The sequence below is a fragment of the Tamandua tetradactyla genome, chromosome 12, assembly GCF_023851605.1.
Source record: "Tamandua tetradactyla isolate mTamTet1 chromosome 12, mTamTet1.pri, whole genome shotgun sequence".
NCBI classification, from domain to species: domain Eukaryota; kingdom Metazoa; phylum Chordata; class Mammalia; order Pilosa; family Myrmecophagidae; genus Tamandua; species Tamandua tetradactyla.
In genome coordinates, this window is record NC_135338.1 from 81,675,240 (window position 1) to 81,701,831 (window position 26,592).

The 26,592-nt window shown below is 44.5% G+C and overlaps 1 protein-coding gene across 1 annotated transcript in view; it reads right to left on the reverse strand.

Annotated features, from left to right (window-relative positions):
• Positions 1 to 26,592, reverse strand: part of ENTREP2 (endosomal transmembrane epsin interactor 2) — a 512,187-nt gene that overhangs the window by 13,399 nt on the left and 472,196 nt on the right. Inside the window, exons 5-7 of the mRNA XM_077122379.1 lie at positions 21,436 to 21,543; positions 8,418 to 8,578; positions 7,710 to 7,845 (exon numbers count right to left, since the gene is read on the reverse strand). Of these exons, the coding sequence (XP_076978494.1) occupies positions 7,710 to 7,845; positions 8,418 to 8,578; positions 21,436 to 21,543 (405 nt within the window). The remainder of the gene's footprint in view (positions 1 to 7,709; positions 7,846 to 8,417; positions 8,579 to 21,435; positions 21,544 to 26,592) is intronic.

Below are 26,592 nucleotides of genomic sequence, written 5' to 3' on the forward strand. Positions count from 1 at the left end.
GAGCTCTGGGGGAGGCCTGGGAAGATGCAGGGAGCCCCGTGGCTTGGTCCCATCCCAGCTCAGGTAATTACATGTCTGCCTCCCTGTCTCCCTGCCACGTCCACCAGACAGCTGGTTCATTTCTTCTCTTGCATAAACTAGGCTGGTGCTGCGGCAGCTGCTGGGGCTGCAGCTTTTGCACCCACATGCAGAGCGGGCGAGCCGATCCCTATGGCCCACAGACTGCTGGGGAGGGCGAGGGCGTGGAAAATGGTTCAGAGAGAATCACAGGGGGAGTAGAGAATGAGCGGGGGGCAGCAGCGCATGCAACAGAGAACCCCGAAATGAGCCTTTGACCCTCTTTATAGTTTTTAGAATAATACCATACATGTTTCTTTTTTGCCTTGGTGCAAAAAAAGAAACTCCTCCTGGCTTTCTCTTTTGGGGTCTGACTTCTGCTGGGGAGGGAATCTGGCACCAGACAACTAGGACCAACTTCTTTCTCACTCTCATCCCTATAAACCAATAACCATTTTTGGAAATCTCTGTCAAGAATCTTTTGCTAAAGCACACCCAGAAAGAACAGTGCCCTACACGTTTGCTTCTTCCCATAACTCTCTCTTCCTGAATCTAACCCGACTTTTGAGAGTGTGTGTGGGATGGATGGCAACTTGAAAAACCTGATACCTGAAAATAAGCCTCTCTTAATAAAGAAATATAAATAAAAGAAGAGAAATAAAATACACACTGGGACAAGGCCAGGAGTAAATGGGACTCATTTCCTATTTTGCAGCTTCCTTCTGGCTCCCCATCATATTTGATTCTGAGGTTTAACAGCTCCCAGGAGCTCATCTGTCACCTTATCCAAGGAGGGTGTCAAGGGTTTAATTTGAATTTGGCCTTCCCTGATGTCAAAAGCTACCTTACTACACTGAAGCTCTGGGGAAATAGCTTTTCTGTCCACCCAGCATTTTTGATTAAATGTAAGGGCATGGGACAGGACTCCTGGGATGAGCTGGGACCCAGCATCATGAGACTGAGAGAACCTTCTTGACCAAAAGGAGAAGAGAGAAATGAGACAAAGTTTCAGTGGCTGAGAGATTTCAAATAGAGTTAAGAGGTTATCCGGGAGGTTATTCTTATCCATTATATAGATATCCCTTTTTAGTTTATGGTATATTGGAGTGGCTAGAGGGAAGTACCTAAAACTGTTGAGCTGTGTTCCAGTAGCCTTGATTCTTGAAGATGATTGTATAACATTGTAGCTTTTACAGAGTGACTAAGTGATTGTGGAAATCTTGTGTCTAATGTTCCTTTCATCCAGTGTATGGACAGATGAATAAAAAATAAGGACAATAAATAAATAAATAATGGGGGGAAAGGGTAAAAAATTGGGTAAATTGAAGTACTAGTGGTCGATGAGAGGGAGGGATAAGGGGTATGGGATGTATGAGATTTTTCTTTTTATTTCTTTTTCTGGAGTGATTCAAATGTTCTAAAAATGATTGTGGTGATGGATACACAACTATGCGATGATACTGTGCGCCACTGATTGTATATTTTGGATGTGTGTGAAGATATCTTAATAAAATATTTTTTAAAAATATGCAGGCAGTAGAGAAGGGTGGAGAAGAAATATATTTGTGGCATGGGATTTCAGTTACAATTTGAGTTTAGTGATAAATGCTCAAAAACACAGCTCCTGGCAGAAGAACAGGCAGTGAAAGAACTGTTCCAAAGAGAGGCTACATGAATAATGGAACCTGGGAAATTCGGAGTCCCACATGTATTTTTTCTTGGATATACTATTTTTACCTGTCCCGGCAATTGAAAAAAATCAATTGGCATTTCATCAAATAAGTCCATATCCCTGCATAAAACTTTCTTTTAGACAGCTCTGTGGCTCGGATGCTCTGCATGGAAACAACCAACCTGGTACTACAAGATTGGTAAAGAGATGTTCTTAGCCATGATGAAAAACATGAATTAAGATTTTAGGCTGCTACCTTGATGTGACCTCTGAAGACACTTCGCTTACAAATTTTTAAATGTAAAGATCATTTAGTTTGAAAATATAAATACTACCCTTTAGAATTTGGAACTAGCTCCACCTGGGGTCAGCCTCCTCTCCAAGCCCCAGGTTTCCTTCCATCCACCATGTTGTCATCAAATTAAATTTCCTCAAGCACAGTTCGATTGTGTCAACCCCATATGCCAAAGGGCTCTTTGGTTTGACATCGGAGGTCACAGAGACTGCACCCCAAATGATTTTAGTGAATCCTTTCTGTGTGCTTAAAGCCCCAGCAAGCCCTTGGCCTCGGGCAACCTCTCTTTGGTTTGAGCATCCCAACCCTACCTAAATTTCCAGATCTAGTTCTTCCTCTGAAGCAGTTTGGGGGTAGCTGCTGGTTTCCTGAGGAAAGGGATTCTGACCACTCCATTCTTTCATGACCCATGGAGTAGAGCAGAGTCGTAAATCGTCTCTGGTACATGAGCTCATCATTCAAACAGGAATATCAAACTGGTGAATTCTCAATCACTTTCCTGCTGTAGAAAAAAATATATTCCCTGAGAGCCTACTAAAAAGGAATCTTAGACTGTGGGGAAGAGAACACAATGTCTCAAACTAAATCAGACTGGAACATTCCATCTGGCCAATCCCTATGGGTGAACAGTTCAAAACAAACACCCTCAATACGGGAGTGTTGCTTCAGTTTGCTAAAGATGCTGGAATGCAATATACTAGAAATGGGTTGGCTTTTACAATGGGGATTTTTTAGCTTTACAAATTTACATTTCTAAACCTGTGGAATATCCAAATTAAGGCATCAATAGGACGATACTTTCTTTGAAGAAAGGCCGCTGGCATCCAGGGCTCCTCTGTCAGATAGCCGGCATCTGCTGGTCCTTTGCTCCCAGGTTGCATTGCCTTCAGCTCCTGGTTCCAGTGGCTTCCCCTCTGAGCTTCTGTGTGTCCTCTCTTAGCATCTCCGGGACTATTCTCTCTCTGGCCCATCAGGGATTTTTTCTCTCAGCTCTCTCCAAACTTCTCTGGATGTTTCTCTCTGAGTTTTTTCTGTGTCGTTTATCCTCTCATAATGGATTCCAGTAAAAGGATTAAGACCCACCTTGGATGGGATGGGTCACATCTCAAGTGAAATAAACTCACAAAAAGGTCCCATCCACAACAGGTTTGCACCTATAGGAATGGATTAAAAGAACATGGCCTTTTCTGAAGTGCCTAACAGCTTCAAACTAGCACAAGAGTATTAAATATCTTCTAGCTTAATGGCCATCTCTAGCCCCTGTAATGAGCCTTGTACCATGCAGGCTTTGTCTGTCAGTCTGTCTGCCTCTCATTATCCAAACAAGAGCTGACAGGTAATTTATATGCCATCTGTCCTAACAAGGGGAAGTCATTAACCTCCTCCTCACTCAAGGAAACGAGGTCGTGAGGGAAAGTGCAGCAGCTTCTCACTGTCTGGAAAGGTGGGGTGGGCCGCCCGGGGGAGGAGGCAGCTGGCGGGCACAGCCTTCCTTCTTTGCAGGCTCATGGATTTCACTGACTTCCAGGCTCTCCAAGGTGTCTGCAGAATTAAAAAGCGTTCCTAGACCTCTGGGGTAGAAGAAAATCAGCTCTGGCTAAGCGCAGGCTGCCTCTCACTCACCAGGTACACAACCCCTCTCCCAAAGACAGGCTGGCCCAGAGGGCGGCAGTGTAGACGTGGATTGGGGGGTGGCAGGCCATTCTTCAGCAGACACGTTTGCGTCAGTGCTGGAAAACTGGAGGCTTCTGAGCAAACACATGCTAACATGGGACAAGTCTTTGATCTAAAAGCTTTTCTCATCACAATTATGGGGGAGAAATCCCAAGGTTGAAAATTCCTAATAGTTCTGGAGAAGGGATTCATACTGCCCTTAAAACCAGTATTGCCATCTTCCAGTATATTCTATTCTTCAGAAAAATAAGAGTAAAATGATGAAACACTAAATATCTTCCTAGGGTCTGAATGTGGTACAGTGCATTGAATGCTGCACTCAAATCCAGAAGCCACTTCCCAGCAGGCAGGGTCCTTGTACATAGCGGGCCACAGGCTACAGGAGCAGGGGTCTGGTTGGGGCTAAGGATCTGCTCCTCCTGCCCTCCACCAGTGCCCCCACTCCTGGGCCAGCACCCCCATCTTCAGAGGCCTTTCCTCATCCACTCTGTGACATCCTCGTGGCCCCATACCCATTTCCCTCTCTATGCATCCCTCTCTATCTCCTCCTCTTTGCCTGACGTCTTGGAGGAGTGGTCTACTCCAGTGGACCTCAAGGGAGTCCTGGAGCAGTAGCAACTGTGAAGACATTAGCAAATTCTTAGTGCTCCTTGCTCCAAAACCTGACTCAGAAACTCTGGGGTGGAGGGTGGGGGGCAGCAGTGTATAATTTGACCAGCCTCCAGGGGATTCGGAAGCACATTCAAGTCTAAAACTACCCTGGTCTGTTCCCCAATCTGTCCACCCTCACTTCCCAACCCCGTCCAGATGCAATCTGGCTTCTGTTGCATGGCCCACGGCTGCCAGCTGCCCCCAGTGGGTGGAGTGGGTGGGGTGGGGGGTCAGTCCTTCACAGCCTCTGGGCTTCTCCCCATGAATCCAGGCTGCCCAGGGGGCCCGCCTAGGTCAGCCTTCCCTGCAGCCTGTCACAGGCACCCCTTCCTCACACCCCCAGTGCCACCTTCCTCAATCCCTAGGCCCATCCTGGACATATTCCCTCTCCTCTGGCATCTTCACCCCCTCCCTGGCTTCCCAGGCTCCAACACCAACTCGGTCTAACCATGACCTCTCTCCAAGGTCCTGAACATACCCAGCCGATAGCCCAGGGACTCCTCTGAATCCAGGAAGCTACCCCTGACAGATGGCCTCCACTGCCACTTCATTTCACTCCAGCATGCATGTATGCTCTGGTGCCATGGTTCCTGGAGCTCTGCTGTGTCCCATGTGCTCCCTGCCCTGGTGCCCCTCAGTCCCTGCAGGCACCAGGTTTGGACCCTGCCTGCGTGTCCTTAGCACGCGCTGGCCCTTGACCTGCAGTGCTCTCCCCCACCTCTTCTCTTTAGCTTCCAGCAGCCACCGCTCCACTGTCACCTGTCGAGTCCACTGGGGCTCCAGGGCTCAAAGGAGCCAACAGCTCACCCAAGTGACACTTGCAATGCTGTTTGCTGGTGGACCTGCATGAAAGGTGCTCACCAAGCTGGCTTTTCCCATCTCTGGGTTCCCAGCACCCAGGTCCAGCCTGGTAGACAATAGGAATGCGGCAAACATCTGTGGGGTGGGTGGGCGACTGGACCTGTCACCCTTGGTTTCCCCAGTCAGCTGCCTACACTCTCCCTTCCCAGTGCTGTCCTGGCTCAGGCCCTCGCCCTCTGCCTGTCTCTACTCCTTCATTCGATCAGATGGTGGCACTGAAGACAGAGCAAATCACATCAGACCCTGCCTGACTCCCCAGGCGGGTCCCCTATGGTGCCCGGACAAGGACCAGACTTCCCAGCTGGTTGGGGAGGCCCTGAAGCGGACCCCATGCTCACGGCAGGCTCACCCTGAGCTGCCAGCTATGCCATTCCCTCCCATGCTCCGATCCTTTGCACAGGCTGTTCCCTCTCCCAGAAGCACCCGCACCAACCCTTCCCCCCCCCACCACAACTTGACAGACCATGCCCACCCAGACCATGCCCACCCAGACCAGAGGCTCAGCTCACAGATGTTTCAGGGATTCGCCAAGTACAGAATCAGTCCCTGCCCAGAGCACTGCAAAGCCTGTTATCACAGCAAATGGTTTTTCATTCATTCATTCACCCTATTAACTTGAATTGTTTTTATCCCAAACACTTAGACCTGGGCCACTAATGCAGAAAAGAAACTCCTTCAGGAAAGCAGAATTTCCTGGTGAGGGTAGGTTTTAAAAATATTCAAGAGGATGTCAATAATTCTGACTTGGGAAATGAGATTTCACAGTCACACTTTGTCCTGTTTCCTACAAAATTCCTTCCCCTGCAGGTAGTGCTCACACATCTGTTTCTATCAGGGACAGGAAAGGGATGAGTCATTGGCTGTGTGCACTGTTTAACAAGCCTGCCCAGGATATTCAACCGAGAAGGCAGCCCTGAAGATGAAGGCAGTCCTGCCATAGCCCCCTGCAGAGGAAAGCAGCTGGGACAGGACAGGACAGGCCATGCACTCATGGGAACCCAGTGGCTGGAGAGTGGGGCCCCCAGGGCTGAACAGGTGCTGAGCAATCCCTCCCACAAGCAATGCTCTCAAGCCACTAGGCACCCCCAAACAGGAATTCCTATTGCAAATATTTCCCCCATATGTGCTAAGAGCCCAATAATTACATCTGAATATGTCATAGAAGCTTCCAGAAGTAGCCGTGCCTAGTCTTTTCTTGCAGTATTTGAGTATCTGTCCCATGACCTCCCAGCCTGGAGAGCGGGCCAGTGTAGAAGCAATAGCTCTGTGGATGCTGTGATACTATGACCTGCCCAGGGCTGGTTCTGCACAATTTGCATTTCCTAAGGCAGTGGCTAGGAAAGGGCCACTCCTGCCCCTGGGCTACATACCAAGTGGGTCCCCAGGTTTTAAAAGGGGCGGTGAAAAGGCACAGGTGTGCCATCGGAGGTCTGAGCAGGGGTGAGCCTGCACTTGCACTGGTACAGGTTTTAAGGGGCTCAGCAGGGAGAAGGGGAGCTGGACTGGCCTGAGCCCCTCCACACCACTGACTGGCAGAATGACTCAGACAAGGGTCTTTCTGCACATCGGGTGGGTGGTCTGTCAGGACAGCCCCCAGGGTTGCTATGAAGACCAAAGGGGGTTTGTCGATAGTGCAGGGCTAAAGCAGTCCTTTTGGATGCTCCTGTCGTGGTGCCCTCTACTCTCCCAGGCTTGGTGATTACGGCTCTGAACTGGCTGCAGCCCACCCCCAGTTAGTCATCTGATATTCAGTGATGATGACAGTGCTGACAGTAACTCCAACAAAAGCCACTGCCTTTACTGGATTCAGCACTTACTATATGTCAGAGCCTGGGCTGGGGACACTGCACATATTCTCCCATTTCATCTGAGAGTGATATTATGGTGCTATTATGATCCCATTTTACAGATGGAGAAACTGAGGCTCCAGGACACACACCAAGTACCTATAGGTACCAGGCATTGTGAGGGCATGAAAACTCGGAGCAGGCACCTGACACTGGTACTTCCAACGTACTTCCCTGGTGGGCCAGGAACTGCTTTTTTTCCTTCTCAGCAGATGAGGCTGAGAAGTTCCCTCCTGTGGCATGTAGCGGAGTTAGGCCACAGGTCCCCAGGGTGCTGATTTGGAAAGTCCAGGGAGCCAGGCACATCCACCAGGACTGAGTCCAGCACACCTGCCCTGCCCTGCCCGGTCACAGCAGCTCAGTGAGGCAGCCTGGGGGAAAAGCACAAACGTCACGGTCCCACCGGCCTGGGCACCCCTGCCCAGTGCAGCATCCAGGGCAGGTGCTGTCCTCTTGAGCCTCCAGCCTCAACTAGCATCCCATTGGATTGCGGAAGGGCTTAAAGCGATGCAAATGTGCAGCGCCTGGCTCATGGGAGCCTCAGTTCAAGGCGGTCGCGGCATTACATACGCCCCCAGTGAAGACACTGGTGCTGCGGCTTCTCAGGGGACAGGTCCCAGGGTACCGGTCTGGTCGGGGGGCTGGACCTCACCTGACTGGCAGGAGTCTGGCCCACTACGGCCTCGTACGGCGGAGGGAGCTCGGCAGGGTAGAGCAGGCCGGGACTGTTGATGGCGACATCGTACAAAGTGCTGAACGGAGAGGGAGCGAAATCCAGGTGGAGGCCCCTGCAACGGCACGAGCATGCCACAGTCATTCTCTCCAGCGGCCGCGCCTGGGCCACCGGCATCTCCTCCCGAGCAACCAGGATGCAGCTCAGCAGAGGTTTCCCAGGAACACTTGTCATGTTTGTGCAGCAAAAGCCTCATTCACTAGGTGCTTTTAGCTTTTGTTTGTTCCTACTCTCACCCCTCCCCGGGCAGACAGCAACACTGTCAATAAACCCTATGGCCCTGTCCATTGAAATTAAAATAATCACACGGCCGATTAAATCTTTAATTAAATTTTACATGCTAGATTAATGGCTATAATTCGATAGCAGTTTTGTGTTCAATTAGAACATAATAGAGCGACTCTCGTCTGGTGAGGGTTTCCTTTTTACTACGTTACAAAAATGCCAACAGAAATGCCCCCTTTGCCTCTGGTTCCCTGAGCCCTACTCAAGCCTGCTTTTGTGTTTCTGGGCTTCTCTGTTTCGACTTCTCTGCTGAGAAGCAACATGGCCATTTTGACTTCCCACCCGCCAAAGCTGCCGCGTGGCTTCAGCATTAATTGCTGAGGCATACAAGGAAAGACACACCTTTGCGCCTCGGCCGTGGGCGTGCAGGTGTACTCTGGGGGGTAGTACGGCGGGGGTGGGATGGGTGGGATAAACTCGTCAAAGTCCAAGGTCTGGTGGAGAATGGTGCCGTGCGGGGTGAGGCAGCCGGCGATGGTGGAATGCGACCTCTGGGGAAGGAACTGAAAGACAGAATGAACCGGGGTTATTTGGGGGCATCTTGTGTGGCTTGTGTCCCATTAAGCAGATTGTACATACACTTCAGTTATCGGTATTTGAATGTATACAGTTTGAGCTGTCAAGTCAAGAGAGTTAGACATGCCCTTTGGAAGATGGTGCCACGAGGCACGCCTCCCCGCAGAAGCCTCCTCACTCTCGGTTTCCCACACCTTCCCACGGAATACCTGTGTTCCAAGGCAAAGCACAGTCTGGAAAGTTTGCAATTCTCTTCTTGTCAAGTGGTAGTTTGAGTGATGTGCCTCAGCAAAACATGTTCTCAACCTTAGTCTGCATTCCTAGTTATAAATAGGACCTTCTGAAGATGTTATTTTGACATGAGGTGAGGCCAAGTGAATCAGGGCTGGCCTTAATCTGAATTAGAGAAGGATTTATAAAGACAACCCATGAGTCACAGCAGCTAAAAAGGAGAGGACATCGCCATGTGATGGGAGGCAGAGATATAAGCCAAGGAACCTCAAGGACTGCTGGGAGCCAGCACCACAAACTACAGACTTTGGGGGAAAGCAAGACTTGCCAGTATCTCCTTGCCTTAAAGCCATAAACCAATAAACTCCTGTTTTATTTTTCCAGCCACCCCAATGTGTGGTGCTTGTCATAGCAGTCAGGAAACTAACACATACTGCTGAGCGTGGTTCTGAGTACACTACTCATAAGACTGTGGTCAGAAGGCTAGCTAACCTCCAGGGCTTGAGACAGCACCTCCCAAAGGGTGTTCACGGGAAAATTCCAGACTGACATGGGGCAACTCCCTCCTCGCTGCAAAAAAAAAAAAAAAAAATTTCCTATAGCTAAAATAAATTTGGGAAATGCCACATATCATACTCCTTTCCTGGAATACTGCAATGTGTATTAGTCTATTAAAGGTTCTGAGACGGCCTGTATTGAAAAGTCTGTTTAATTTTGTTTAACTTATTAACTCAACATTTCTTGCATATTTAATTAGGGACACCTAATATCTATAAATATTTTGCACTTTCAGGGCATTTTCACTCTTTAAAAAATACTGCTCTCAGGGGTAAGCGAATCCTCCATGAACTCCAGAACAGTCTGTGGGGCCTAAAAAGCTGCTATGCTGCTTGAGCAAACTGAGATAAAATCACTTTAATGAGATGAATGTTGGACTCCGTGAATCATAATGAAGAAGAAGACATTCAAACAAGCATAGAAAGACTGGAGAGATTTCAGCAGGCAGGCTTGCGGGAAGGCACTCCAGGCTGAAGAAGAGGTGAGTCTGTGTTTATGAAAAGCAAATAGATCAGGCTCTAGATGACAGTTCTTAAACTGAAGATACTAGGGAGCCAATGAGGGTGCTGGAGCTAGGCTGCAGTGCTCTTAAGGCTGGGTGGCCGGTGCTGCTCTGAAACAGCACGGGGTAGGGCAGCCTGGAGTTGAGACAGAGACTGGGGCAGTGGAACGCATTTGCACTAGCGCAGGTGAGGCTGGGATTCTAAATAAAGTCAAGCGATGCAAAATTAGAGCACTCTGGCCTGATGCAGAAAGAACAGGCTCATGTCTAAACATGTAACAGTCAGATTAGTCTCCATTTAGAAGGCGCTCCTGCGTGGCCTTGGTCATTTTAACACACAGAGCACGTTCACTGCCTGCGGCTTTGTTTGCTTAATTGTCTGAAATCGAAGCAAATCGATGGCTATGAGCAGGTCTGACGTGTGCCTTCTACCTCTGGAAAGCTGTCAGCCTCGATGCTTGCTGCACAAAGCTAGCAGCTAGGATTACAATGAATGGCCTTGAGGTCTCAGAGGGAAATGCTGTAGTTTCTATCAGAAATTAGGAAAATCAGCAACGTGCTCACAGCAGAATGAATGAAATGCAAAAGTCAAAACCACTTTCCCACTGAAGATACAACTCCCCTAGGAATAAGCAGGCATTTCTATGAGAGTCTAAGAGCTCCAGGGGATCCCATTAGCAGGTTTAAATGAGTAGACACTGTCATACACCAGAGGCTTTTTAAAGGTTGAACAGTAGGCTCAACACCTGCCCTAAGCTCCAGAACTGCCCTCCCAATAGTGTGTGGCCACCTTCTTGGAAGAATCTCAGGCTTGGCTTGATTCCTGAGCCTCCCCAGAGAGAAGCCTGCAAATCAGGCTCAACATCACCCCTTGCTTCCCCTATCATCATTGTTTCACAAGGTCATGGTCTGCCTCTCTCAGCCCAAGGTCACCATTTCTGTACTCTGCTGTGTGAGGCTGGGGCTGGATGTCTGCAAACCACATTTCCCAGAGTCCCTTGCTTGTTGGTTTCCTGCTAGGTTCTGCCAATGTGTGTGGGTAGGTGGGGGTGGGGGGCGTTGGAGGGAGACTGGGAGGCGGGAGGTGGGGGAAAGGGAGCTCCTGTTTGCCTGCTCCATCCTCACTCCTTCTCTTCTTTGTTCTCCTAACATTAGAGGGTGGAAGCTGCTTCCTGAAGTCCTGAATCTCCAGGTGCCCTCAGCACTCCCTTTTTTCTCCTTCAGCCTTCCACACAAGGCAACCAACTCCCCTAAGGTGTTGAAATCCCAAGGGTGATTCCTTTAGCTGACTGGGCACTTGCCATCCAGGGCGCATCGGGGTGCCCAGTCTGGGGCCTGGGGCACAGCAGGTGCTCAGTAAACATTAGCTGAAGGGGTGAAAGGACCCTGCCTTGTGGTAGCGCCTCTGTTCAGCCCTTTCATCTCCCCTTTGCATGAGTATCTAATATGTCTCTTGGCTTTGATCATCCGCTTGACATCACTCTCCTTTTTGCAAGTAGAGTTAGTTTAAACCAGTCTGATGAGGTCTCTCCCTTGGAGGATTCTTTACACCTTGATATCCCAGGCCCCTGCTTACTGAATCCCATCTAGTTTCTAGCTTCCCTGCCCACTAAGCAACCAGGGCTATGAAACTCCTTCCTGTTCTCTACAAACCATCCTCCATCACAAGCCCAAATAACAAGCACATTTTGTTCGCTCTTCCAGGCTTCTCACCTTCTGCTCACCCACCCATAATGCCCCTGACTCTGGAAAGACCCCTGTCAGTGCATACCCTTTTCCCCACCTCGGCTATGCCACACAGCCTCTTGTGGACACATTTACTGCCAGGTGTAAAGTGAAACTCCACATCTGGATGTTGTGGGTAGAGAATGGGCTCTGGCCTGTTCCTTCTTTCTGAAGGGGCTCGGGTCCCTTGTTGGATCCATGTGCTGACCCAGGACCCTGGAGGCCAAGGCCCATCTGTGCCTGGAGAAGGGACAATGCTGGCAGCCACACAACTGATATCCCCACTAGTGCCTGCGTCTCGCCAACCACAAACTAGGAGAGTGTGCATTAGACCCTGCTCTAGAAAACCCCCTTCTCTCATGTCTGCTCTGGAGAGCAGGAGATTCCAACTCATGCGTGTGTGCTGCCCTTCAAGAGTGCATCTAGGAGCAGGGGGTAGTAGAGGGGTTGTTAGGGGCTGCCTGGCCTGGGGCAGCTTCCCAAGGGCAGACAAAGGACCTGGTATCAAGCACCTGCCTGCCCACTGAGGGACGCATATGACTGGGAACATGTTATTGACCCCTCTGAGTCTCAGTCCCCTCTTCCTCGTCCCCACTTGGGCCTGAAACATCCCTTTTCAGTCACAGATTCAGATGCCAGAGTGTTGTATGATTTAAATGAAGGCCCATGTCATAAATCTGAACTTCTCTACCCCACGCCTCCGCGTTCTATTACTGCGGGAAGGGAGGAAAGGGGGTAGAGAGCAGGACTGGACGGTAGGGATCCACAGACCAGGGGCTGAGATGGTTGATGGGGCGGGGCTTGGGGAGGGGGACTCGGCAACCTCCGTAGCTGGGATGGGAAGTGAGAATGGCCGGGAATCAGACAAGCTGGAATTTCCAGGAACATCTTTGAGTCCTGACCATCCTCTTCCCCAGGGCCCAGCAGTGGCCTGCTATCCTTGATTCACACACACACACCTGCCCCAAAGCTTCCCTTTCCTGGTCCACCAGGGAGCAGAAGCCCTTCTCCAAGCATTCCTGCCCCTTTACACACACCTGTGAGTTTCTATAAAGACTTAAAAAACCCAGGGGAAAGCCAGATTTCTCTACCTCTACCTAAACTTCACAGGAAGGAGGATTATTAACACGGTAGAAGTTTTGAGCTGGTCCTCTCCAGTACAATTCAAACTTTGGTGTCATGCCCATAGCCCCTCCTGCTCTCTGGCCTTGCCACTGGCTGCTGCCACCCCCAGGTGAGTTCCCTGCCCACCCATGGAGGCATGGGTGTGTGTTCCCATATGGGTTAATGTCAGTTTTTAATTACTATTGTGATTGCATAAATGAAATATGAAGGCACAAACTGAAAGAGCTTATCTTCCTATGGAAACCAAATGGAATGCTTTGGAAAGACTCAATAGGGGCAAGAAGAAGAAATTGCTATCAAGGCAGCTATAAGAGAGGCGAGAAGAATTACAAAAATCTACGGAGTTCTGCACTTGGATGGCTTCCCGTGTCACACTCCACTTTAAAGGAACTGAATCTGGAAATCATAGATGGTGTAATTTCCATGAAGTTTATGTAAGAAATACAACCCGACTCATCAAACAGACCCTCAATCAAAGAGAAGGTCGTGGCCCCCTATCAAAAGACTGGTGAATACATGCTCATTTGCATCTCTCAAGTCAAAATAAGATGTTTATGGTATGTACGTATTTTTATGACTGTTTACTTTATCCAGCTTTTTACATTCATCGCCCACCCACAGATGCTGGTCTGGTCGTTAAGTGGTACCTACTTCCCAGAGATGTCTCTACTGAACTCGGGCCTCAAAGAAGGGGTGGGTCTCCTTGTGGGTCCGAAAAGAGCCAACCCCAGTAGGAAACTGGGCTGGCACTGGGTGGAGAAGCGTTGACACTGGTGAGCTTGGACTGATCTGGGGGCAGGCAGGGGGAGGTCCGATAACCCTGACCAGCCTGCAAACTGTATGGGCAAGCCCACAGTGACCATATCTGTGAAAGGCACAGCACCCTATCTGTGCTTTCAAAAGGAGTTCTACGTCATAAGGCACGCAACCAGAGATAAGAAAATAAATGGTGATAATGAAAGATGAAGTTAATGAGCAAGTGCCTAATGGAGAGGCGTGTGACGGTTCTCAGGCGAAAGCGACTGGCAATAAGGTAAGTGGGGAGGAAAATATTGTAACATAAAAATGTAAAAATGAGACTGCACTTAAAAATAAAATACAATAAATGAGATTACACACCCTTCAGAGGTAAAGAGTTTTCTCCACTAAAGCCTATCAATAAACTGAATTTGACAATCGGATTGTTTTCTGCCACTACTTCTAAAACATATTAGAAGAATCCAGTTCTATGAATTTTGAAACAGGCATAGCACTTTGTATCTCATCTATATATGATTTCAGTTATACTAGTTTCAACAACTGCTGATTATCTCAAAATGCTGATCCACAATAAGAAAGCTGAGCTCTTTGGAGGACTTGTTCTTGATATTTTTGACTCCTGTAAACTCATTAACATAGCAAAACTTGTTAAATGCCTGCAAGGACTAAGTGAGTGAATGAATGAGTGACCAAATCAGTTAATCACATAGAATTGGGACCCTCTTGAAAAGCATATGTTATAGCTAGAATTTTATCTCACTGAATAAATTCTTAATATACAAAGCATCATAGAAATCAAGACTGAGGTATTCTATGCAAACATTTAGGAGCAATGATAGGGGCTAGGGAAATGGAAGCCAGAGAAGGGAGTCTGTCTGTCTGCCTGTGCCCACATGGAAGTACAGGGCTTCCCAGATTGGAATGCTGTGCCTCTTTCTATGGAGGCTAGAGTTCTGGGGCAGGGACCACAGCTCGGCCAACAGACTGGCTTTCACTCCTTCACTCCATCACCCCTACGTAGTGTCAGCTCATTGATGCGCTCTGGAAGGGCAGGGGCCTGGACCATGCATGAGGAGTAACCTTTCCTTTGACATGATTCTTCAGGAGCTCACTTCACTTTTTGAGAAAAGAAATTGATGTGAGCTTATCAGGAAGGCAGTTGCAGGAAGGCTTGTACATACTGGCGCACAAAGTATCCTTCCAGAGAAATTGCTGGTTGGTTGGTATAGAGCGTTCGTAAATTTTGGAAAGTTTTAAATAAAATTAATTTTTTTTAAATGTGCCCTTCCATTCCAATAATGCTCTCATTGTCAATTAGAATTTCTCACCTTGGAGGTCTCAGATAAAAATTAACATCAGAATGAAGGGTCTATACAACAAAAAGTTCACATTTGACTCCAACAAATGGAAATTCAATCAAAGATGCCAAAATAGGGAAATAAAAAGAACACAGAGATAGTAGTGAGCAGTGGATCGTATATAAAGATAAATTTAAAGGGGCAATGTAATGGGATGGGATGCTGTGATTTAAGTATTAAGCATTGTTGAAATAGAAAAGGCATACCAAAGGAAAGACCCTAGGAGGGTGGGATGATATTTTTAGACTACCCCATGGAAGACCAGAAGTTGGCCATGGTGTGGAAAAAGGAAGAAGGAAGTGAAATTGCTCCAAAGGAAGGACTAGCAAGAAAGAAATCATGTTTATGAAAGAATAAAACATTAGTACTTAAAGATATACAATAGAAGCCTTCTGTTCTGGAACCAGTAGCTGATTGGCTAATAAAAAGTTATTTAAAACAGGAAATTACAAACACATTAACATAAATGATATATATATATGCAACATTTTGTTTGATATATATATATTTACTATTTTAACTTAAAACATCTACACATGGACAAATTTCTAGAAAGACACAAATTACCAAGGCAAACTGTAGAAATAATGAAAAATGTGAAAGACTTATCACAAGCAAATAGATTGAATTAGTAATAATAATAATAAAACTACCTACAAAGAAAAACCCCCGTATAGATAACTGCACTGGTGAATTCTACCCAAAACTTAAAGAAGAATTAATACCAATTCTTCAAAAATTATTTCAAAGAATAGAAAGGAGGGACAACTTCCCAACTCATTCTGTGAGGCCAGTTTTACTCTGATATCAAAATACAGCAACACATGAGAAGGATTATACACCATGACCAAGTGAAATTTATCTCACGATGCAAGGTTGGCTTACTATCAGAAAATAAATTAATATCCTTCATTACAGCAACGGAATAGAAAACAAAACCCACATGATCATCTCATTAGGTGTAGATAAAGCATTTTACAGTGTCCAACAGACTTTCATGGTAAAAGCATTAAAAAAATTAGGAATAGAAGGGAACTTCCTCAACCTGATTAAGAGCATCCATGAAAACCCACTGCTTATGTCATATTTACTTGTGAAAGACTGAAGGCTTTCCTTCTAAAATCAGAAACATGACAAGATATCTATTTTCATCATGTCTACACAACATGGTGCTGGAGGCTCTGGCCAGTGCAATTAGGCAGGAAAATGAAATAAAATGCTTCCAGATTGAAAGAGAAAAAGGAAACCTATTTCTATTTGCAGATGACATTATCTTGCATATAGAAAACCCTAAGGAACACACAAATACACACACACACAACTAGTAGAGTTAGTAAATGAGTTTTGCAAAATTTCAGGATACAAGACCAATAAACAAAAATAATTTGCATTTCTATACACTATAATGAACAGACTGAAAATGAAAATAAGAAAACAATTCTATTTGCAATAGTATTTAAAAAGAATAAAATACTTAGGAATAAAATTAACAAAAGAAGCGCAAAACTTGTATGCTGAAAACATTGCTGAAAGAAATTAAAAAAAACCTAAAGAAATGCAAAGATAGCCCATGTTCATGGGTTAAAAGACTTGATATTTATTAAGATGGCAATACGCTCCAAAGTGATCTACAGATTCAATGCAACCTATAAGAAAATCTAAGCAGCCTTTTCTCAGAAACTGGCAAGATAATCCTAAAATTCACATAGAAATTCAAAGGACACAGAATAGCCAAAACAAACTTGAAAAGGATAAAATTGGAGAACTCACATTTCCTGTTTTCAAAAGTTTCCAAAACCTACATTAATCAAGACTGTATGATAATATCATAAAGATAGACATATATATCAATGGAAAGAACTGAAAGTTCAGAAATAAACATATGCATCCATGGTCAAGTGATCTTCACCAGTGGTGTCAAGACAATTCAATGGGGAAAGAATATTTTTTCTCAACAAATGGTGCTGGGACAACTACATATCCTTATGAAATAGAATAAAGTTGGACCCCTATCTCACACCATATATAAAAATTAACTCAAAATGGCCCAACGACTTAAACATAAGAGCTAAAACTATAAAACTCTTAGAAAAAAAAACATGGTAGTAAATCTTCATGACCTTGGATTAAATAATGGTTTATTATATATGTATGGTACAAACAAACAAAGAAAAAAAATAAGTTGGACTTCATCTAAGTTAAAAGGTTTATGAGTCAAAGAACACCATGATGAAAGTAAAAAGAAAACCCACAGGATGGGAGAAAAGTTTTGCAAATCAGATATCTGATAAAGGACTTGTATCTAGACTATGTAAAGAGCTTATGACTCAAAAACAAAAAGACAAATAATCCAATCTAAAAAAAAATGGGTATAGCATATGGATAAGCATTTCTCCAAAGAAGATATACAATTGGTTATTAATCTTGAAAAGGGCTCGATATCATTAACCAGCAGGGAAATGTAAAGCAGAACCACAATGAGATACCACTTCACACTCACTAGGATAGATACAATTTAAAAAAAATGAATAATGAGCATTGGCAAGGATGTTGAAAACTTGCGGTTGGGAATATAAAATGATGCAGCCTCTCTGGGAAACATTTGGTGGTTCCTCAAAATCCGGAGTTACCATATGACCCAACGATTCTACTCCTAGATATATACTGAAGAGAAATGAAACCGCACATCTACACAAACACTTGGAAATGAGCATTCATAGCAGCGTTAATCATTATAGTGAAAAAGTGGAAATGACCCATATGTCTTATCAACTGATGAATGGATAAAATGTAGTATGTCAGCACAATGGAATATTATTTGACAATAAAAAGGAAGCACTGAAACATGCTACACCTTGAAAGCATTATACTAAGTGAAAGAAGCCATTCACAAGAGGTCACAGGTAGTATGATTCCATTTAAATGAAATGCCCAGAATAGGTGAGAGAGACAGAGCAGTTGTCCAGGGCTGGGAGTTGGAGAGGAAATGGGGGGGTGGGGGGGTGGCTAAGGGATGTGTGGCTTCTTTTCTGGGGGATGAAAATGTTCTAAAATTGATTGTGGTGATAACTGTGAAATCCTGGGAAGCTAAAAACCATGGAGATGTACACTTCACATGGGTGGATTGTACAGTATGCGAATTACATCTCAACAAAGCTGTTACCACCCCCATCCTAAGAAAAAGAAGAAAAAGCATATCCATACACTGACTGATCTTTCCATGCCAGGCTAAGACCTTGGCTGAGGGTTAGTTGTGTGGCATGTGATCTTCCTCGAGTAAATGACATCCATAAGCCATTATGTAACCTCCTCTTTCTGAGAGGAGCTAGAACTTAAAGGCACTGAGAAGTAGTATGTACAGAGACGCCCCCTCAACATTTTTTCAGGATATTTTCAGTTTTCATCTCAATCCCTTATAGTTGTCTCAACACCACCTAAATTGACAGCACAATTTTTTAGTGACCCGCTTCCATTGAGTCTTTCCAAAGCATTCAGGTGTGTTGTAATAGAAACAGTTACCATTTGTTCTCATATTTCGTTGGTTTATATAGTACTGGGATATGTAATTACAGTCCAAATACCACTGACATAAACGGGTTTGGGAACAGATACCACTGACCCCTGGAAAGCTTCCAACTTACCTGCTGGAAGCAGAAACAGGGCAGGGTGACTGGAATGGCTGCTAGTGGGGAATTGTGCTGCAGGCATCGGGCAGCACACGTTACAAACCAGATGGAGAACTATGGTTAATCTGACCAGTTGATTAGACAGAGGCTGGTTAAGAGAACTTCAAGGCTGCTTACCGGAACACCATTTGTATGGGCATAAATAAAAACAAAAGCAAAGAAAAAAAAAACTCAAGCATGAACAAAAAGAGAAATGATCAAATAACTGATCCATTGAATGAATCAGTGAAGTAATTAAATCTATCTATCAGCCTAGATGTGTCTACTTAATGATGTCCTTGATAATAGTTTCAGGTTATAAAATCAAGTTATAGGGGTTGCAAGGGTAGTTCAGTGGTAGAATTCTTGCCCGCCAGGCAGGAGACCTGGGTTTGATTCCCGGTCCATGCACTGCCCAAAAAACATATGAACAAAAAAGAAACAAACAAAAATTCAACAAATGGTGCTGCAACAAAGGGATACTCATATGGAAAAATAATGAAACACAGCATACAGCTTACAAAAAAAATCAAGTTACAGATCAATATGAATAGTGTGATACCATTTTGGCTGGAAGGAAGGAAGGGAAAGAGAAAGGAAGAGAGGGAGGGGAGGAGAGCAGAAGATATAAGTATTTATATTATATACGTATAAGCACTAAGAAATCAGGAATGAAATGGAAGGATTCACTCCAAAGGGTTGGCACTGATTTCCTTGCTATGAGGTAAGAGGGGGTGGATCATCAACTTTTTCTTTATACACCCCTATCTTATTTGACTTATTTCACTGATCAAACATTATTCTTTAATTAAAGAATCTAATTAAGTAAAGTAAAAAAATTTCAAAAAGACCTTCCATAGCATCCTTATGAGCAACTCGGCTCTCTATTCCATCCCTTCAGGCTGTAACCCTGTGCCCCTTGGCTCTGTCCTGTTCCCCATGAGTATAGCCCATGCAGCCAGCCTGGCCCAGCCTCTGATGCACGTGGCAAAAGCTAACCTCCATGCTTTTGCAAGCTCATTCGTACATATCATCTGACTTAAGGACAGCAGGGCATAAATAGTCTTGTTTATAGCAGAAGACACTGGGACAAACAGGCAATGAGGTGCCCGGGGACATGCGGTCCCACAAGGACCGTGGCCACCAGGCTACCCGTCTCCCCCATGACAAGCTCAGCAGCACAGCTAGTGCCTTATCATGAGACCAGAGCCTTACCTGTTCTATTATGCAGGGAATCAGCTGAACTCCAAGGGGAGAAGGGCTTGCCAGCAGGAAAGTCACTTATTTCTACGTCCAAGCCAGGGGTTTGAAGCAAAAGAACCTACAGTGTATTTAGCAATGAACTATCCAGGGTTTTCTATGGTATCTCTTATAATTAAATACTCGTTGACTTTTTTAAGATGCTTTATAGTTTATAACGTACATTAAGGCACCATGTGTTAGAGGTCATTGCCGGCAGGTCCCCAAAACAGGCTGATGTTCCCTTTCCATTTAAGAAAGAAAACAGGGCAAATGTATTGAGTGCTCGCTGGGTATCCCATTAGGTCCACAGGCAAGGAACTTAGGTGCAGAGAGGTCCCATGACATGTCCAGAGTCACCTCCTTCATGTGCAGAAGAGGTGGGCCCAGACCCAGACCTCATACCCCAACTCCTGGCCCCTTCATGTGCCGCACATTGGAACTATATAATATCTTGGTAGACTTATGCTGTAATTGTACGCTATGTTATATCCACAGTATATTTCCTTCTTCACTTGGTAATTTTTACTTTAAAAATCAGAGGAATGTAAACTTTTAGCGTTTACAGTCCTTTAGTTCCATGAGTTTGATCAAATCGGTGTGATGTTTACAGATTAACAGTAAAACCTGCGGAGGTGAGTAGAAACCCCATGGTACTTAACCTTTCCTTTACATAACACGCCGGAGAAAATCACCAACATTTAAGGTTTTTCATGAACGAGGCCAAAAGTTCACGGCAGCTGAATAACTGCTTAATTAGATATCGTTTGGAAACTGTGGCCTCCCGGAAAGGTCAGCTCGGCTGTGACAGCTGTGTGGATATATGCAAGGAGGAGGCTGCACGCTGCCCGCGATCCGTGCCAATGAATTTTTAACATCTTGGTGATGATGCTCTCTGGCCCTGTATCTTGATTAACTGATGTACTGCCGCAGGGTGGATGAGAAAGAAGAACAAATAAAACAGCCTAATCCTACAAGAACAACTTGCCTCTGCTCTCACGAGATGCATAAAGCATCGGGTAGGAAGGGAGGCAGGGAAGGTCTCCTAAGGGCATGCTGAGAGAGAGGTCTCTGCCCTTGGCATCAAAGCACACTATTTTCCCACCCACTTCTCTTGATTGGGTTGAGCTTGGTGCTTACATGCTGAATAGCGGATGGAGTTCCATTCACAGTGAACTCACCTAAGTGCCCTTGTTATTTATTAAGGGTGTATTACTAAGCATGCATATTCACAGGCGGGTGACCCCTGCTCCCAGCCTCGTCACTTCCCCTTGGAAACAGCAGCTTCTCCTCTGTAAGATCCTGGCTAGTGAGCAAATACTGGCCGGTGGCCTGCCGCTTAGGGCTGTGGGACTTTCACTGATATTACTCAGGGATACAGCCCAGGTACCATATGGGGGACACGACAGTGGCAGGACTTTGTCAACATGGCATTCCAACAGCCCCTGAAATAAACACATTGTTGTCATCAAACATGCGGATGCTCCGTCTTCTATAGGACAGCCTGCTGGTGACCCTCAAGGACTTCCGAGTGCCCTGAACTGTCACAGCCCCCTTGTCCTCAGCACTGCCTTAGTCATAGGCCCGAGGTGTCCACTCTACATTGGTTTCAGACTGGCTAGGGGAGGAAGGGTTGGTCCTGTGACTGTGAGTATGCTCGGGAAGAACAGGGGGCCACTCACCATTTGCAGGACATCAGAGGAGACCATCTGCATGCAGCACATGGCCGTGGCCAACGCGCACACGATGGTGGAGAGCACGTTGAGGGCACACACGCTGAAGAGGAGATCCTGCAGGGAAAGACGCAGGACATCAGCCTCTTCTTGGCCACCAGAGGGCACAATCCTCAGTGCCGGAAGGGGGGCAGTTGAGTGCCACCTGTCTGATAGAGGCTTTGGGTTTTGTTTTCCTTTCTGCATAATCATCATTGGCTTTTAATATAGACACATTTGTTTATTCTTTTACAATGCCGTTCAAATAATTCTTAGATGCACCATGATGTATTCTACGATTTTGACAATTATTAGGTAGTCAATAAAACGTCGAAGAAAATCTTGAAACATGCCCAACATTTAAACAGCTGGGATAAGTTTTTCTCAAGCACAACTTGTAATTTAATTTTCTCAAGTATTTGACAAAATGACAAATTTTTAAAAACAAACTTTTTATGTTGAGACAATTTTAGACATACAACTACAACTGGAATACAACATCAAAGCCAGGCTATTGACACCAATTGACACGGAGGTTGGCATTCCATCACCACAAGCATCCATTGTGCTGCCCTTTTACAGCCACACCCTTTCCGTTTCCCTGTTCCCAGCCTCCCTGCCACTTCCAGCCTGTCAACCACTACTCTGTTCTCCATGTCTAAAATTTTGCCATTTCAAGGGTATACAACCTTTTGGTATCGGCTTTTTCACTGAGCATAACTCCTTCAAGATTTACTCAAGTTGTTGAGCATTTCAGTTGTTCATTCCTTTTTGTTATTGAGCTGTATTCCATGGTCTGGACATACCATGATTTGTTTACCATGGAGTAGCTGAAGAATATCTAGATTATTTCCACTTTAGGCTGTTACAAATAAAACTACTATGGACATTTGTTAGAGATTTTTGTGTGAATGTAACTTTTCATTTTTCTAGGATGAATGTCTGAGCATGTAATTTAATTGCTGGGTCATATGGTAATTTCATTTTAGTTCTCATAACAAACTGCCCAAATGTTTGCCACAGTGGTCATACCATTTTATAGTCCCACCAGCCATGTATAAGTGATCCAGTTTCACCACAGCCTTACTAGCATTTGGTATTGGCACTATTTTTTATTTTAATCATTCTGATGGGTGTGTGGTGATGTGTCATTGTGGTTTTAATTCGAAGTTCCCTTGTGGTTAATGATGTGGAGCTATATTTTCATGATTTATTTGCCATTTGTATATCCCCTTTGGTGAAATGTCTGTTCATGTCTTTCGCCCATTTTCCAAGTGGATTGTTTTCTTTTTTACTGTTGAGTTTGAGAATTCATTAAGCATTCTAGACACTAGATTGACAGATATGCAGATATTTGCAAATATTTTTTCCCTGTCCATTGTTTATCTTTGCATCCTCTTCAGATGTGCTGTCATATAACAAAAGTTTTTTAATTTTCATGAGGTCTGACATTGATTTTTACTTCTATGGATTGTGCTTCTGGGTGTCAATTCTCAGATCTCTGCCCAGCCCTAGACCCTAAAGATTTTCTCCTATGTTTTGTCAAAATGTTTTCATAGTTCTACATTTTACATTATAAGTCTGTGGCCTATTTTCAACCACTTTTTCTATAAGGCATAAGGTTTAGGTTGAGGTTCATTTTTTTGAGTTTTTAATTTTGGTTTTCACATGTTCACTGTTAGAATATAGAAATATGATTGATTTTTGAGTATTAATCTTGTATTCTGTGACTCTGCTAGCCTCATTAGTTGTAGTAATTTTTTTGTACATGTGCTTGGATTTTCCACATAGACTATCACATCATCTGTAAATGTTTTTTACTTCCTTTTGATCTGTATGTCTTTGTTTCATCATATTTTAACTATAACTTTGAGTATTATGCTGAATAAGAGCGGTTAGAGCAGACATCCTTGCCTTGTTCCCCACCTTAGACGATACACTTCATAGAATTTTAACAGTCCACATGCAATTTATTCTCCCTTAGGAAACTTTTAAATTCATGGCAGAAATAGGGAAAATAATCGTAACTCACAAAAATGACCAAACGTTTAGAATAATTATATTTCCTTCAATTGAATCATATTCTACAGATGTGTACAAAATATTATACCTATTTTTAAAATCCTATCTTTTACCAGAAAGATCATGGTTTAAATGAGGCTAATTTCAGTTATCTAAGCAAGGGTCATTTTCAAAGGGAGATGGGAAATGATGCCTCATTGACATGCCTTGTAGATGGGAACGGGATGCATCCAACTGGCTATCTAGTCCAGCAGCTGACCAGGGCTTGTAGAAAAGAATCCATGTGTTCTAACCTAGAATAACCTTAGGAAAGTTTCCCACTCTGCTGTATGCCTGTGAGTACCGAAGTCTCTGGTAAATTCCCTTCCTCAGAATCTGCTCATTTGTTCTCAAGCCCACCTTGTGAAATAGCCAGAAGGGGTGTGATTACGGTAATATTATAGAGAGCAAGGTTAACATACAGCATTTAAACTATTTTCCAGCACTATATTGCCCAGTGCAAATGTGAAAGCACAGAAGCTAATCTTGCTTTTAAGATTTATTAGGCAGAATGGAACCAGTGCTGAGTCTAGGGCTAATTATTCTCCATTTCTGAGGTAAGATCATTGAGTATCCTGAAAAAATGTGGAAATAGGCATTCACCCTAGCCTTATGTGAGCACAAGGCACTGTTATCACTAGCACTTTGGGGTAGTTTTTCCCAGACCCAAATAGTTTCTTGACATGCAGGAGCTGATCAGTTTTCAACCAAACACCAAGGGAAACCCTCATAAGACCCTCCTGGTTCTCCCCTGGTGCAACTCTCTCCTCTCTGGTACTCTCTCCTGAGAATTCGATGTCTCTCACTCAGCCTTGGTGTCCCACAGAGTCTGTGGGGGAGTCTGTAGGGATCTTTTCCTGCCCTGTGACCTGGAATCTGTCAAGGAAGTCAACTGAGGCAACGATACGACTCATCTCATTTGTTTCCCACGTCTCAGAGATCACTTCTCTTCAATGCCTGATGTTCAGTGCCATTTTTTTTTGGTTGTTTGCAGTAGGAGGTTAAATCCAGCCTTTGTAACTCCATCTTGGCCAGAAGTTCTTGGTAGCTTTTAGTTTCATTTCGCAACAGTTTTCTAAGTGGCTGTAGCAGGGCTTAGCAGACTGCCTTAAGCATCCTATGCAATGTTACTATGACCATCTCAAGTGCCCTCCCTGCTCCTGCAACCATGAAAGATGGAGCAGGATAGGAGTTAGGAGCTTGACTGTGGGAAACATAGAGGCACAGATGGAGCTGGAGAGAAAATAGAGGGCCAGAGGCTATGGAGTTTATATTTTATTTTGTAGTTGATGGGATATCACTGAAGAAATGTGATCTTGGAAAAATGATAATACAACTTGGTGTTTACTAATGATTTGGAAAGATAACTGTTTTGGGGGGGCCTAGCCCAGGACCTTGGAGATTATCAGTCTCAGTAAACATCTGCTGAAGTAAGACACTGGTGACAAGAAGGGGACCAGTTAGACACTACTATAGAGGGGTTAAACCATAGCACATGAAGGAAATGTGAAGAAGAGGAACCTGAGAGCAACTTTGAAGGTGAGACCAACAGGGCATAATTGTTTATTGCTGGTGGACTGGGATGAGGGAGAAGAGATGGCAGGGAATGATTTTGAGCATCCCACAGTGAGTGGGAGCATGAGATGCTATTGGCTCTGTTGGAGGACCATAAGAGAGGAACACTCTTAAAAGGAGAGTGCCTGGTGTGGTTTGGGATGTGTAGAGGCTGAGGTACCAGGGGGTGTGTCCTACAGAGATATGGTTGGATATATGTGTCTGGAATTCATAATGGAAACCAGGACTGGAAGTGTGGATGAAGGGTCTTCCTCATGGGCTAAAAGAGAGTATCTTGACCTTGTGAGTGCTCTTGATGTATTTGAATGGCCCCTGTGCTTACTCACTCCCATCTCTAGATCCAGTGGACTTCGGGGGACTCCCTAGAGAAGAAGGCATTGCTTGGATGGAATTAACATTCTCACCTTAAGAGATACACCAGAGCAACTTGAGATAGTACGTTGAAATCCTAATGATATACTTTCTCTCTCAGAGAGCAATTCAAAATTGCAATCAAAATAACAATACCTTTGTTTTATCCTTAATCTCGGAATTATAATTGTATTGACCACATATTCCATCATCATCAAATAAATGCTTTTCTGAAAATAATATTAATTTTACTATTTTGGCAACCAAATAAAACTCGGCACAAAAAAGAAACACAAATCATAACCTTTTGTTCGAGTTACATCATGAGGCAAATAGTGCTTTTGTTTCATGGAGTACATAAATATAAATCTCAAAGCAAAAAGAAACCCCACCCTGTTTTTAAAATGCTTGGATTTTTTGTAGATAATTGCACATGACCTGGATTTCTGTTTACGTGTTTCTTCAGAATTCCCTTTCTAGTGTAAACAATGCCTTTGCCTCTGTCCCTTGACATCTTTATCAGAGAGCTCTCTATAAGCACTGAAATCTGTAGCCAATAAAATCCCCTTACAGGGTCATTCAAAATGCCAAGAGTGAAAACAAGATATGTGTGTCACTGTTGATATAGAGTTTTACTGGTCATTTTACATACTTGCATTTGAAGTTTATTTTTTAAATTATAATAAAGTGAAGGAAATCATGGGATATTACCCTTGCATATAACAAAACTAGAAGAGAAAAAAGTTTGATACTTACACGAACCTACAAATGATGAGCTCTTTCCAAAAGTCATTTAAAGCAAAGCAAATTTTCTCCAATCAGTAAATTCTGGAGATTAATAACCTACTCTGACAGAGAAAGGGGACAACCACGAGAAATTATAGATGTCTACCCATTAAAAAACACCAAGAATTTAGGACTGAGATTCCTTTGCTTGTTGGAAATATTTCGCCCAGAGGACAAATTGTCATAGTTATTGCTATTAGCTCATTCACCAACTTTTTCCCTATGGGTTTTCTTTCCTTGGATAAAGAAAGACATCCCATGGGAGGCCATTATTAGCCAAGGTCTGAAGGTGGAAGTTTATCTCCCACTTCTAGGTACAATGAAGGGAGGATTGGGCTTGGATACATCCAGAGT